Raw genomic sequence first — 15,870 nt, forward strand, 5'->3', positions numbered from 1 at the left:
TTAGTTCTTGGTAGGAGACTGAAGAACCCAGAGGAGACCCGTGCAGAACAGGGGGGAGAACTTACAGACTCCACACACACCAAGGCACCCGAGTCAGGAACCAAACGGAGCCACCTTGTTGCTGGCCAGCACGTGCGTCACCACTGCGCCACCCGCCCCCCCCCCCCGTATAATGAGGTTGTGTCACGTATGCTGTGATAATAATATACATGTCAGATACTGTGTATACTGTGAGGATAATGTACACATTATATACTGTGTATACTGTGAGGATAATATGCATGTAATAATTACAATAAGTTCAGGAAAACGCCACCCATGGGAGAGGGTTGTGAATCACAGTGCAACAACAATTGCTACATTTAGCTTGGAAACAAAATGTGGGGCGCGTTATCAAAGGACGCACACCTGGCCATATCGTCACAGACAGGCGGCGAATACGGACGAGGGCGAGAAGAAGAATGTGGGACCAACAGAAAAACAAACCCCAGGTGGACTCGGCCACGAACGGTGCTGCGAAAGTGACAAGCAATGAAAAGAACGTTGCGATTGAACGGCAGAAGAGAGAGCAGTGCGCTCGGAAATGATGACTGAGAAACAGGTTGAGCCAGTGGCATCAACATAACGCAAGTCACCTCGTACGGATTGCATCTGCATTAAGTCAAGCACGACAGCGCCGACGTAAAGGCATTCATCCAGCAGTGGATAGAGAATAGGTGATAATGAAAAAGCCGTGTTTAAGGACGTACTTTCTTTGAACGTACTACACATCATTACAAGCCAGTGCCTTAAGATTCTGCAGGTACTGACATCACCGCCCAAAGGCCTGTACGAATGATGAGAGCGATAGAGTTGAGCGCCGAGCACACGATCCGGCTGTGAAAACTGTGCACAGAGTGCCACTGAATTATGGGCAAGGCTACATATCCTCTTTCACGTCAAAATATTAAGCTGCAATTCAGTAAAGAACATTTTCCCACGACACTTCGGTCAAAATATTTTGTTCCGACTTTGGAAAAATGCTTATCGAGTCACATTGCTCCCGATGCATCGGCGGACGCAGCGTTGTGGAGAGAAACGGCGGCGAAGTTTACTCGCGTGAGTTAAAACGAGCGGTCCCGACCAGGTGTCGTCGCCCAGGTGTGGTCGGAAAAGGTGTGGTCCGGCCAGGTGTGGTCGGTCAGGTGTGGTCGGTCAGGTGTGGTGGGACAGGTGTGGTGGGACAGGTGTGATCAGCCAGGTGTGGTCGGTCAGGTGTGGTGGGACAGGTGTGGTGGGACAGGTGTGGTGGGACAGGTGTGGCGGGACAGGTGTGGTGGGACAGGTGTGGTTGGCAAGGTGTGGTCCGGCCAGGTGTGGTCAGCCAGGTGTGGTCGGCAAGGTGTGGTCCGGCCAGGTGTGGTCAGCCAGGTGTGGTCGGCAAGGTGTGGTCCGGCCAGGTGTGGTGGGACAGGTGTGGTGGGACAGGTGTGATCGTCGAGGTATGGTCGAGCCCCACTCCTCCGTGAGTGCCTCTTCTGCCGTCTGGGACGCACGGCTACGCATGTCAAGCACCACTGCCCTCTCCGCTCTTTAAGCGGTGCTCATGATTTGTCACGTGGGTTTTGCAGACAGAATTCACAGCATGCCAGTAAGATGTTATTATCACAGTCGCAAAGCAAAAAATAAACTCTGCTTTCTGCTTAGAAGTGCACTCTGTGGCAAAAGTTCACAAAACCTTACAAGGTTGCAGTCGTAAATCCTTCACATTATTTGCACACGAGCACACACACACACAACTGGCTCGAAACCGTGATTATAGCGCACCTTAGCAATCAGTGTTGTGACTGTTATGCAACATTATAATTTCTTAAAGCAATACGTGTAAAAATATTATAATAAAAATGTCCTGTGCACGTTCACGGCCAACCCTTAGGTAGAACAAGGCTGGAAAACGAAATAGTATAAGTAAATAAATAACATTTTGAGAGGTCAAAAATTAAGAAAACTATTTCATTTCCAGTCTGCAAAAAAATGATCGTCTTCTAAAATAATTACATCGCTCGACGTTCACTGATATGTCGCGCGTGAAGTGAACTGAGATACCCCGGCGTAGCGGGGGTGATATAAAAAACAAACCATTTTTATTTATTCTTTCATACAAAAAAACTTTTGTTCTAATTGCATGGCAACACAGTCCAATCCATCATGCAATAGATAAATGCGTGGATTGTGTAGCAAATCTGAACCCGTTCATCGCATTCAACTCAGCACATGAAAAAAGTATATCTGCTGTCTGCCTTATACATCAATCAAATGGCAAATTATTTTAAACATTACGAAGGGGAGGCAAATAATAGGCAGCTGTTTACAAATAATGCAATGATTATACAAAGACAAATATCTCCTGTGAAGGCCGGCACGCGAGGTCGGTCTCCAGAACCACGTCCGACCACCTTCTCTCCCCAGTGGCGATGTTTACACACTGCACCAGGCACTCATTTGAAGCTGAGTCGGCCTAAGGGAGGCCCAAGACCGGTGCAGATAATTGTTACTGGTGTTGGCCGTGAGCAGGAATCAAACTCGGGTCCCGGGGTTCGGAGCACAGCATGCCAACTGCTACACTACCGCTTCCCCATAATGATTATACACCCACCCACCGCATGATGTAAATAGCCAGGCTGAATATGTATTTATGTTAAACTTATTTCGCAACGCATGTAGCCAACTGTGCTAATCGGAGTTGCGGGGGAAGGACAACAAACTAACACACCAAAAGCAGTTCTAAAGAAATGAGTTTTCAATTTACATGACTTAAAAGTGCACAGCTCCACTGGTTTCCTAATATGGGAAGGAAGACTGTTTCGGATGGCCGCAGAAACAAGTTTGATAAAAACAACAAAAAACGAATCGTGTGGTCGACAATATGGGCGTTATTTTTGTATCACGTGAATCAGAAGAGGAATGCTATTTCAGACACAAGGGGCCAGGACAAGGCAAAGGCCCACCCGCCACACGGATGCCGGCAGGAGGGCCCCAGAGCGAGGGCTGCGCTTAAAGTAATAAAATCACACCAAGTTAACTGCGCAAAAATGTGTCCGGGTAATTTGTTTAAAACTCGCTGCAGTTCAGACTATAATTACTGTGCAACAAACCTTCCCAGGTACACCCGGACAATAACTACTTATCACAGTAACAACGTGCGATTGGCAACAAAGCACTGCCCTGCCTCTTAATGCCCCAGCTGCACTTGATCAACGGTTTCAATCGAGTGATCCCTTGAAGCCCTGGGGAAGGATTAAAGCAGGAGACATGGCCATTCACTGTTCACCCCCCCCACACACAAACTGACTCGTGACCCCAAACCCACAGCTCCCCGCCCTGCGACCCTCCTCCACGCAGGGTGCCGGGAAACTGGTGATGAATCGCGACAGGCCGAGCCATGCATGGGGCTTTTTGCGCCCCCTTTGAAGAATTTCCATTCAGGTAGGGAGCGAGCCGCCTTCGGAACCAAAGACAAAGCACTGCAAACATATTTTAATTAACATGTAAATCATTTCCCTGCCGTTTAATGAAAAAAAAAACGATAAAGCTCTTTTAATGTTGGCTTAAGCACCAATGTATGAAGCTGAACGACTCCTCCTTCACGTCCAAAAGGGATGTTCATATTCTTTAGAGCTTTCGGTAAAGTCACGTAGATAGGTTGAAAGAAAATAACAAAAAACTACGACGTTTCGATCAAAACACAATTGATCGTCATCATTTCCTCCTGATGACGACCGCTTGTGTTGCGATCGAAACGTCGATTTTTTTTGTTATTTTCGTTCAACCTATCTACGTGACTTTACCGAAAGATCTAAAAAATATGAATTCTTGCAGTCACGAAAGCTTTAAGTCATGATGTTCATATTGTTTTCACTTTATAAAGAAAGAGTATTGATTCCACAAACGCAACAGGATAAATCACAGTCGCAAACACATTCTTCGGTAATTTATGTATGCCCAAGAATGCAGGAGACACCACAATAAAAGGAAACACGCCCAGGAACGAAAAAAACGCTCCAAGATAAAGTGACCCGTCAACGCCACTGCATCCACGCTTATCTGACATTCTAAACACGCCGTCCCTCTCGGCGAAGTCGTGTGGAACGAGTTCGTGGACAACGCGGTTTCTTCGACACAGCTGAGAGGCGTGCCATTCCGGGAAATCCGCATGCCCTCCTGCTAATAGATCCCACCGGTGGAGTTCACGCGACACCAACGCCGCCTTTACCTTCCCACCTCAACAACAGAGCCCTCGTCAAAACCAAGGGGCATCGTGCACTTGGGCTCCGCTGGCAGCAATCGGCAGTCCACCAGGCGCCTCTCGCTGGCGGGAGTCTTCAACGTTCCGGCAGAGATTTGCGCACGGCAAGCAGAGCTGGGTGGAGCTCGGTGGAGCTCGGTGGAGCAGGGTGGAGCTCGGTGGAGCTCGGTGGAGCATGGTGGAGCACGGCGTAGCCGCGAGGGTGCACAGGAAGAGAGCGAGATGGCAGTGGCACGGCGCTGGAGACAGCAGCCGGCCCTAGTCGAGTGCCCGGCTGTGATTGAGGTGGACTGGGAAGTCTCATCTCGGCGGGAACAAGCTCGCGGCAAAATCCGAGCTCGTCGGGGGGGGGGGGGGGGACGACACACGTACAGGAGTAACCAAGGCTTCACCGCGGCGGGCCGAGCTAGCGTGTCGCGTGCGGGGCAATGTCGCAGCGGCAACAACATCGTCGTAGACTACGCGCCGGGATCCGACCACGCTAAAGCTCGCAGGGCTGCCGACTCGCGTTCTCGTGGATTCCTGCCCATGAGACGGGGCAGCGTGGCCGACTTCTTTCTTCTCCTCATCGCAAGGTGACAATGAAACCAAAGGTGTCGTCGGGTGGGCCATCTGGTTTCATCACAAGGATGGACATTTTACCAGAAGAATCTACGTGACGTGACATACAATTCTCACTGCTTCAGCACAACTTCTTAGCCTTAGTTCAGAAACGATGAACAATGGGAGGGGCTTCAAACTCCCATTCGCATCACCTGGCCTTGTTGGCACCCCTGGGAGTAATTGTGAAATGATGTGGCCCTGTTGGCCTGCACAGTTTCTGGGTGCCAACGGTGACGTTTTTGGTCAAAACGCGGTCGTTGTAAATGGGGAAATTTTTGTGTCTGGAAGTGATCAGTGGGAAGGCATCACCAGGCTGGCAGCTGCGACAGCGAGACATGAATGTTGTGCAACCTTTAATTAAATTCACGTCTGTTCGTGTGCACATTCACACCAGTATATCAGCCAATGCATACATACATAGATCAACCAGCTAATTACAAATAAATAAATAAATAACAAGAATATGTTGCCCAACAGGGCCAATGTCGGACTCTTCATTGCACTGGCAATGATGCTCTTGGCATGAAGAACAGTATCCCCACATGCAAATGATAAAGTCTGATATCCCAGTACGCCAAGTGGATGAGCTTCTGCAAACGTTTGTATTGAAAAAAAAATCACTTTATAATTAATAAAAGGCGAGGCCAAAACAGATAATACGGTCAATATGCATGACAACCATTTTCACAGAAATTCCCCCCAAAAAAGTTACCTAACCAGCAGGTGTGCACAGGTGAGATACATTTCCACATTTGCCAAACTCCTTACGACGGTGAATGAGTTTCGATGACTGTTGCATGCAACACACACACACAATATCCACTTGCTGGAAACATGACGCTACTTCTGCATAACTCTACATATAAACCTTATGGCGGTACTGGAACCCCAGCTCTCGCATAATGTCCGTGATGCAGTCATTTGTAGTCTGTTCATGGTCGGCGATGCGGCAATCGACTCATCTCGACGAGCTGTACACGATGCACTATTCAAAGTAAAAATTTTCGATAACGGATTTTTTATGAAAACTAAATCCGTTATCAACATCACGGAGTAGCGCTGATTTCTGATTGATTGGTACCCCAGTCGCGGAGTTAAGTAACACCCCTGGAAAAAAAGTGTCCCAGAAATAAAATATTTAATTGCCTCGGCCATTCTGTATTATTTGGTACTCTGGGGTACCGCCATAAGGATCATTTACTCGCTGCTGCTGCTGCTGCAATGAGGGTGGTCATTAGTGTGGATGCTCGGTTGAAGAGGAGGGGGAAGTTGGGTCGTGAATGTGGCTGTGCCAGCCACTCCGGGCATTTCCTTCACAGTCCCATGCTCTGAAGCTGAATGGTTAAACTACAGCGTCATTATAAATCCACTCATTGTGTCGCTCACTATAAAATAAGCATTGTATAAGTGTCACTTATTCAAATAAAATTCATTCTACGTGGAAAATTGATAAGGTGGATCAAAATTAATTTTTGAAAATGTGTCAATCACGAACAGGATAAAAGGTATTTATCCATCGTGTGTTTGTCAAGTAAATGCATTTGGGACAAGTGGATACACTATGTGTGCCAAGTAAAGTCAGGATGCTATTGAAAGATAAAGCGCATGAATCATACTACACAATACCTGTAGGAGCTGACGCAATTCCATATTGTAAACGCTACATTACTCAACTTTAAATGTTTTATTCAACTTCAATAATGTTGCTTTCAAATAACTTGCAACAATTCTTGCTGCTGTTGATGCCGTTGGCAGTGGTGCACCAGCACAGTGAACATAACAAAAAAACCCTCAACACACTCGTCAATAAAACAAGTGCGTGGCCACAAAAGGAAAATTATATAATCGGTGTCGTTTGGGGCAATGGTCCTTCGACACAACGCACAAAGAGGCCAGGGAGGGCAATAACAGAGGAACAGCGAGGTCAATATCAAATAAATGTCATTCTTTTTCCTCCGTGTTAATGGGAATAGTGAGCGTCCATGCCTCCGCTAACAATGCCATCATCTGTGCAGGGCCGCACGTGCTTTAGGAGATTATTTGTATGTGTTGGCAGAGTTTCAGGATGTGCTCATGTTGTATGCTCTATTCAAACGTACAGCTTGCATGCTGTAAAGTGAGAGTATCACATTACCATTAAGAAGCACAGGAACGAGACGAGCAAAAGTGTAAAAATTAGGAAAACATTTTCGAAACCGTACACATCCCATAAAGAAAACGTCGGGTGGCTCAGAACCAAGAGCTACCACTTTTCGCTATCTGGTCAAAGGTTACCCAGCGGTGCGGTTACCTGTACTTGCGTTAGCAGTGAGCCAATGAGTGGGCGGTGGGGTGGTGGTAGGGCCCGCACCGCTGGGCTCGCTGCTGTGGGCCTCTGTCCCCAGGGTTGGGGTCCCGCCCTGCCCCTGAGTGGTGGCGAGGGTTTCCGTTGCAGGCGTTGGAGGAGCCTCTGTGGTGACGCTCGATTTCTGCAGGCTCCTGCTTGCGGAGGAGGTGGCAGGTGCGAGCGAAGGACCAGAGGTCACGCTCGCCAAGGTGGTTCCCACGCCGACCTGGGCTGAGGACGACGACTGTGTCTGAGCGGTGGACATCTCAGCCTGAGCGGTGGAGATCGCAGTCAGAGCGGTGGACATCTCAGCCTGAGCAGTGGAAATCGCAGCCGGAGCAGTGGACACGATCGGGGCCAGCGTTGTGGTCGTCTTCTTGCCACGGAACAACCAATCCCACTGTGCAGATGCCAGTGGAGCAGCACATCCCAGCAACAGGACGACGATGCACAGTAAATTCTGCCTCGCCATTATTGTCAACGGAGAATCCAACAAGCGGACGGAAAGGAGATGGGGCTTTTTTTTTATCTTCCCCTCGTTCTATTTGAGACAAACACGAACTTAGAAGAGGTAGCGCCCTAACCTTTGTGGCATTCTCACAACAGCGAGAAGATGAAAAGCCACCAGCTCATGTCACAGAGACGCGTGGGTTTGAATAAATCCCAGAATACTTTGGAGGTGTCAATAAAAAAAACCCACAATCTCCCGGACACACCGGGTTACAGCAGCAAAATCCGCAGAGGCGGTCACGTACGACCGGCAAATGTCGTGGAGAGCTCACGGACTCGGGGTCACGCGTCACGCTGCCAGGCCCCCCTCTCTGGAATTCCAGCCAGAGTAGTTGGGACGATGACAAAAGTTGTCCCAGCCGCTTCTCGCCGTATTTATGTAGAGAGAGGGGAGGTGGGGGAGGTGGGGGAGGTGGGGCCGGTGTTGGTGGGCGGCGGTAGAGACCACGCGCACAGCGGCCCCGCACTCAACGCGCGGGGGCCTCCTCCTCCTCCCCAGTGCCTGGGTGATCTCACGGAGCCAACAACCTGCGCGCTTGTCCAATCGTACGGTCGGGCACGGCCTGCGGTGCTCTCTGCCCGCCCGCCCGCCCGCTCGCCCCCACCCCACACAGCCAGGCTCCCCCCTCCAGCCACCACCGTCCCCTGCTCGTGAGCAACACCCCACACACTGCGCCCCCCCCCCGTATGACTCCTGCACGAGTTAACCATTAACAGCGGGCTCGGGGCTTCCTGCGGGGGTAGTGGGGGGGGTTCACGCGTTCAGAGATCGAACTCGGATATGAACCAATGGGGCTAAGAACTCACAGCCTTCACACGGCCACGAGTGAGACCTGGTGTGAGCTCACTCCCTCCACACGGTGCTGAGTGAGACCTGGGGTGAGTTCACTCCCTCCACACGGCCACGAGTGAGACCTGGGGTGAGTTCACTCCCTCCACAAGGTGCTGAGTGAGACCTGGGTTGAGTTCACTCCCTCCACACGGCCTCGAGTGAGACCTGGGGTGAGTTCACTCCCTCCACAAGGTGCTGAGTGAGACCTGGGGTGAGTTCACTCCCTCCACACGAGTGAGACCTGGAGTGAGTTCACTCCCTCCACACGGCCACGAGTGAGACCTGGGGTGAGTTCACTCCCTCCACACGAGTGAGACCTGGAGTGAGTTCACTCCCTCCACACGGCCACGAGTGAGACCTGGAGTGAGTTCACTCCCTCCACACGAGTGAGACCTGGGGTGAGTTCACTCCCTCCACACGGCCACGAGTGAGACCTCGGGTAAGCTCACTCCCTCCACACGAGTGAGACCTGGGGTGAGTTCACTCCCTCCACACGAGTGAGACCTGGGGTGAGCTCACTCTCTCCACACGAGTGAGACCTGGGGTGAGTTCACTCCCTCCACACGAGTGAGACCTGGGGTGAGTTCACTCCCTCCACACGGCCACGGGTGAGACCTGGGGTGAGTTCACTCCCTCCACACGAGTGAGACCTGGGGTGAGTTCACTCCCTCCACACGGCCACGGGTGAGACCTGGGGTGAGTTCACTCCCTCCACACGGCCACGAGTGAGACCTGGGGTGAGTTCACTCTCTCCACACGAGTGAGACCTGGGATGAGATCACTCTCTCCACACGGTGACGAGTGAGACCTGGGGTGAGTTCACTCCCTCCACACGAGTGAGACCTGGGGTGAGTTCACTCCCTCCACACGACCACGGGTGAGACCTCGGGTAAGCTCACTCCCTCCACACGAGTGAGACCTGGGGTGAGTTCACTCCCTCCACACGAGTGAGACCTGGGATGAGATCACTCTCTCCACACGGTGACGAGTGAGACCTGGGGTGAGTTCACTCTCTCCACACGAGTGAGACCTGGGGTGAGTTCACTCCCTCCACACGGTGACGAGTGAGACCTGGGGTGAGTTCACTCCCTCCACACGAGTGACGAGTGAGATCTGGGGTCAGCTCACTCCACACAGCCACGAGTGAGACCTGGGGTGAGCTCACTCCCTCCACACGGCCACGAGTGAGACCCATGAAGCGGTGGATCCAGTGAATCCAGCTTCCCTGGGTCTCTGAGACGCAACCGCCGCGGGACAACACAACCTCGTCTCTCCAGATCTTGATAAGGTGCTCGCCTTTCCGACGGCGTTCCCAGAATTCTGGTGCCTTAAAGAGGCCACATTCCCACGCGCAATAAAAAACCGCAGCTATGCGACGTCATATTTTAGAGTCACATTGCAGTCGTGTGCATGCTACGCATACTGGGGTCAAGGAGTAGTAAACGCGCATTACACTGCGTCGCATTCACACGCACACACACGGCGCACCTTTGCACTGTTAACCCGAACGTCAAAGTGTGCACACAAAACAAGAGTTCGTTCACATGGTTTTAGTGTCCGCAGGTGTTTCTGGCGTCTTCGGAGGCATTTCATGAATCCCAACCGATGCGCGAGCAAAAGCGCGAGGAGCATTAAAATAGCCGCGACACAAACGGAGAGAGCGAGTCCGGAAACATTTCCACGGACAATCTGCTTCCTCGCGACGAACACGAATGACTGCGATATGGACATTGCCAGCGCGCTCTCCTGGGCGGCTGGGTGGTGGCGGAGTGGTGAAACTTGTGCCTCAACGCGGCACGCAAGGGCCTGGGTTGTATTCCTGACTCTGGCGCCTTTCTGTGTGGACTCTCCCCCTGTTCTTGCATGGGTTTCATCAGGGTTCTCTCGTTTCTTCCCATAGCTCAACACACACACAAAACAACAACCCCATACACGATGTAACTGGTACTGGCCAAAAACGTCCTAATTTCTGAAAAACTTACCTGCAAATTACTCAATTGCGATTACGCACAGAAACAGCAGCGACATCGCCCCCTTACTGCGAAAAACTTGGCAGGACCCTCCTGAAAAAGAGTCTTGAGGCTCAGGATCTTCTGGGTAAAACAGCCTAATAAAATAAAATAAAGCAACCTCATATGCTCCGTTCTTACATCAAATGCCTTGCCACCAATGCCCGCCCGCAGCCCAGTTGGGTACACAAACACACACACACAACACAAACAAAGCCACGCATGTCGAGATAAAAGTGCTGCTAATGTCCAATGCGGAGTGGCGAGAGGCCGCCCAGAGCGCTCGCAGTAGACACGTGGGTGAGCTGGCTGGGGGCTGTCTCCACGTGAATGTAGGTCAAGGCAACGTCCTCTCCTCTACACACGCCCTCCACCGCTACCGAGTACACCTCTCCCAACACAGCACCCTCTTGCTGCTGTTGCCAATGCACTCGTGGTGTCACAAAGAATAGCAGCCGCAGTGGTGCGACGCTCAGCGCACTGGACTTGCAATCCCAGAGGGTGCCGGTTCGATTCCATCTCCGGGCGGCGGCAGTTCAAATGATTGGGCGAGTTTTTTTAAAATCCCTCCCCCCCCCCACCGCCTCTGTCCACCCAGGAGTATAAACGGGTTCGCCAGAGTCGATCGGCAGGTCGCGTGCGGTGGAGGACGTGTTGGTTAGCGGCGAAGGGAAGATCAAATCACCCCCTGGAGCTTGCTCGAGTGGAGGCCCTTTTGCCAGCAGTCGCCTAAGCAATTGCAGAGGCCCGCCTTAACTGAGGAACAACGGCAAATGTACCACGCAAGCGTGGCTTGTCCTTTCCCGTGAGCGTCAAACTATCCGTTCCTTTCTGGCATTCCACTGGAAGCGATTACCGTGTTGCTCACTTCCAGGACCGGCAATCGATTCTGAAAATGGTTACCGGTTGGCAACCCCCAAATGTGAGTTGACCACCTGCATTCTCGAGAGAAGGTCACACACACGGCTGGCAAGTGAGGTGTGCCGATAAGCTGCCAGGCCACCACTCCGCATGGCTGGCCACTGGGCGGTGTTAGCTTCCGCCAGGCGGTGGCGATGCCAGGCCAGGTTGGCACGATGCAACTTGCTGGAATGCACATCATGCCCAATTTCTGCCAAGAAACATCCTCCCCCCGCCTCCTCTGCATGTGTTTATTCATCAGTGACTGGAAAATTATGTTTCCTATAGGACGCAAATATCTTTGGAGGTATGTCATGCATGCATATACAGTTTCAAAACGATAAATCTCATTGTATATTATATACAGTCTGTTTTAATTCTCACCACTCTTCACCAACCGTACTAATTCTGAAAAATGATCGGTCTTCATAAAATCAGCCCTATATAATGTAATAACCCTGACCGAACTGAGATATCCTGTTGATCCGGTGCCACTTGGGTAACCAGTGCCAGCGCATTACCTTCTCTCTATACTACCCTTTATTATTAGTGCACTGATTTAACCACGAAAGTTACATTGAGAGTCAAGGCTCGTTTTCAGGCGCGTCCTGCCAAGTTTTTGCAGTCGTGGGAAAACGTTGCTGTGTGAAATCCCAATTGAGTATTTTCCAGGCAATTTTTCATAATTGGGATGTTTTGGCCAATACCAGTGACATCTTGTCTGGGGCTTTTTATTTTGTTATGGCAGGAAACTGGAAACAGGGGGAGAACAGATCAACTCCACACAGAAATGCGCCGCCAGAGTCAGGAATCAAACCCAGGTCCTTCTTGCTGTGAGGCACGACTGCTACCACTGCACCATCACCCTCCCGCCCGATAACGATGTTAAAGACCTCAGCCTTTGCGGAGTGCTTTTACATAACAAACATCTTACAATGTAGAATTTGTGACATAACTGTTTTACATTCAGAACCCAAATCGGCTTTCAGGATAACGCCAGTGGCGACCGTGCGTTCCATTTCCATTTTGGAAAAAAAGGTCACGTGCCAAGAGGTGACACGTCAAGCAGCAACGCCTCTCTTCATCAAATCCCTCCAGGGAATTTGCTGAACCTGTTCATCACAATAAACACTGTGATGGCTGAAACTCTCCACTGCCACAGTCTATAGGGCCCCTGTGCCAGGCCGAGACAAAGCCTCTGTTATGGCTGCTTCACATTCCAATATGACTGTGCAGTACACTCTAACAATTGGGTCATTTCACTTCAACTCTGCAAAAATCAGACGCGCCATCTTCGTGTTACGTGCAGGTGCAGAGGTGCAGTGCTACGCCTGCCCCGTCAACATATCTCATCTTTCCTTGACGGAAGCGTAAGCAGAGTCCTTATTGTGGCCGCGTGATATGCCAGCCAAGTGGCATCGTGGCAGACCACTTTTACTTCCAGTCAAGAGGTTGTGAGTTCAAATCCCAGTCAGCGGTCAACAAAATCTGTCGTCCCTGTGGGATCAATGGAAAGCGTGGCACTTTGTGGGACGTCTACAGGGGAGGTACTTGTCCCAACCACATGAATATTGAATTCCCACCTCTGGTTAAAAATAATGAGACGTTTTTGATCGAGCGTACCCTTCATGCCTGAGCACCCCAGAGAGCTTTACGCGCGATAAGTGACTTGTATTTAATCTCAAACATCTGAAAGGGTGCCCCCAACGGCAGCTGTTCCTGTGGGAAAAAGGTGACTGAGTATCTGGCTGATAATGAGCATCAGTTTGCCAGTTGGGGGCCAGAATTGCTGTATGTAATCCCAGTTTTTCAACTTGTGGTGTAATTTTTCGAATTTGGTAAATTTGGAAGATTTTGGGACAGCGACGCCACCACGCGATGCCCCACTCGTTTTAATCGATGTCGGGGGATCTTTCACGTAGACTGTGAATCAGACGGCGCGTGGTATTTTACGGTTAACACCGCACCACGGTAATAACCGGGTTGGACGCCGGGCTCGAACCCGCGAACTTCTGCAACAAAATGGTGCACAAGATTACACCGGCCGCGTGGTCTCCCCGGGATCACAAACGGAGGATGAGCACCACCCAGTGGCGGGTTGAGGAGGGGGGGAAGGTGAAGGGTTGCCACGGTGGAAAAAATGTTATCTCCCTCGCCTGGTATACAGGAGGTCGTGGGTTCGATCCCGATCCCGACGATGCCTGTATATTTGGAATTCTCCCCGTGGTCGCGAGGATTTTTCTGTGAGCCCTCCGTTATTTTCCCCTCCACATTTACAATCAAGCGTTTGGAGCAGCGGTCGGCAACCGGCTCTTTAATGACCGCTTCGTGACGTTTTGTATTAAAGACCACAGCCTCTTGATATATGGAGTTTTTGTTATCGAATTCGAAAAAAGTTCTCTTCTTGTTATTTTGGTTGGCAAGCCCTGGGTTAGAGAGTATTTGGCTGCTATAAATTTCCACGTGATAAGTCACTTTGTTGAGCTGTCAATTGTGGCCAGGTCACTTCTGAAAGAAGAGCTATATAGCTCAGTGGGCCTTACCTGGTAAATAAATAAATAAAGTACTTTAACCTCAAACTGGTGACTGGAGATGGTCGAATGAACATAAAAAGCTCCTTCAGGACGGTGCACTGAGAGACTGTGTGCGTGAGAGTGTGAGCCAGTAACTACGAGTACCTCTGTGCTCATCCAGGACCCTAACCAAGTTCACAGTCGGTTCCTGAGTGCAGTGGGTTTGATGATACAGCAATACCCCGGTTTACGTCGGGGGGGGGGTTGCGTTCTCGACAGGTGCGACGACGACGAATATCGAAGCGACGTGAATTGAAGCGGTTTACAGGGTAGGTGGTGGAGGCGAAGGCCGAGAGGCGACGGATAACGAGAAAGGACGGACGATGCTGTCAGCGATGCAGCAAGTGTGGGTCGAGGCGACGCAAGTCAGGTAGCGGTGTTCATAACAGTGACGACGTGTTTGCGAAACGACGTAAAAGGGGGAGACGTACTGTACATCGGGCTATTACTGTAATTGGTCACCAGTGACCGCAAAACACGTGAACTTTGTAGAGTTTGTAATTTCACTTATTTTGTTCGGCAGATGTTTTCCAAATCGTAATTTATACTTGCAGTGTACAGGCATTGACAGCGGTCTCGTGGTTCTGTAACAGGATACGTGTGACGGCATGTGCTGACACTTATTCGTGGCTCCCCAGTGTGACGTTTAAGTTTGGTTGTTGTAGGGGATTATATAAATTGGAACGTGATTCACAAAGTAGAATTGGTAAAAGCACACGTCATTTAATGTGTAAAGAAATGATAGATTCCCTGGTAGAGGAAAGGAAGCAAGCTCAGGAAACACGCATCGGGTCATGTGAGTATGATTATTCGTTTTATTTACTACGCTTGTTTACTTCGGAAAGCCTCACTGAGTCTCAAGACTATTTCAGGAGGGTTCTGCCAGGCTTTAACAGTACGGGGCGATGCTGCTGCTTTGTGTATTCCGAACTAAGTAATTTGCAGGTAATTTTTCAGTATTGGGATGTGCTTAGGCCAACAACAGTTAAAATGTATGTTTGTTTAGCCATGGCAGCGAACCGGAAAACCCGGAGGAAACCCATGCCAAACAGGGGGAGAATATACAAACCTCACAGAGATAGGCACCCGTGTCAGAAATCGAACCCAGGTACCTGTTGCTGTGAGGCACACATATCAGCACTGCGCCATCCTGCCACCAATAAAATCACGTATTCGCAGGCTCGATGCGACTTATCCCAACATCAGAACATTGGCCTGCCTTGCTCCCGTACAGGCAAATCCCACAGAGCACTGTAGTGTATGGCAAACCCCATAGAGCACAATCGTGTATGGCAAATCCCATAGAGCGCTATAGTGTACCCACAATCACTCTTGACGTGCAGAGGTGGCATCCACGTGTGAGACGCGGGATCGCTGTTGTTGCTTTGCTCAATCTGGAGCTCTCTCGGTCTAAAGGATGCGTGTTCGTTCTCTGAGAAATAAAAGTTCATTTACAATCCACAAATAAACTATTCTAGATGCGATTCGAATGTCAGACAAATATAAATGTATATATTAATTCAATTCACATGGTCACACTGTCAGAGAGAATCAGAGCTCCTGGTGGTATAGTTGTAAAATACCTGCTTCACCAGCAGTAGCCTGCATCATAACCACGGTCACAATTGCAATAATAATAATAAATCTACATGATCGGTCCATATTTAGAAACAATCGAATGGGTTTGAAATTAATGCTTGCAATGACACTGTCAGCATTGCATAGAGTAGGACAGGCCTGCGGTGGACTCGTGAACCTTGCCACGGCCACCGCAATGCCCCACTGGTACCAATACTGATGCACGGCGGTAATTAAGTTGTGTGTAACGGCGA

General features: G+C 50.2%; 1 protein-coding gene across 6 annotated transcripts in view; it reads right to left on the reverse strand.

Annotated features, from left to right (window-relative positions):
- LOC144729790 (uncharacterized) overlaps positions 1-15,870 on the reverse strand; it is a 283,970-nt gene that overhangs the window by 135,992 nt on the left and 132,108 nt on the right. For 5 of the 6 annotated variants that reach the window (XM_078610329.1, XM_078610312.1, XM_078610321.1 and 2 more), the window contains exon 1: positions 7,179-8,082. The exons of the other annotated variant lie outside the window; for it this stretch is intronic. In XM_078610329.1, coding sequence (XP_078466455.1) covers positions 7,179-7,686 — 508 coding nt within the window. In that variant the 5' untranslated portion in view covers positions 7,687-8,082. Of the gene's footprint in view, positions 1-7,178; positions 8,083-15,870 lie in introns of those variants that run through there. 6 annotated transcript variants of the gene reach the window in all.

The sequence above is a fragment of the Lampetra planeri genome, chromosome 2 (genome assembly GCF_965212315.1).
Source record: "Lampetra planeri chromosome 2, kcLamPlan1.2.h2, whole genome shotgun sequence".
In the NCBI taxonomy this organism is placed as follows: Eukaryota; Metazoa; Chordata; class Hyperoartia; order Petromyzontiformes; family Petromyzontidae; genus Lampetra; species Lampetra planeri.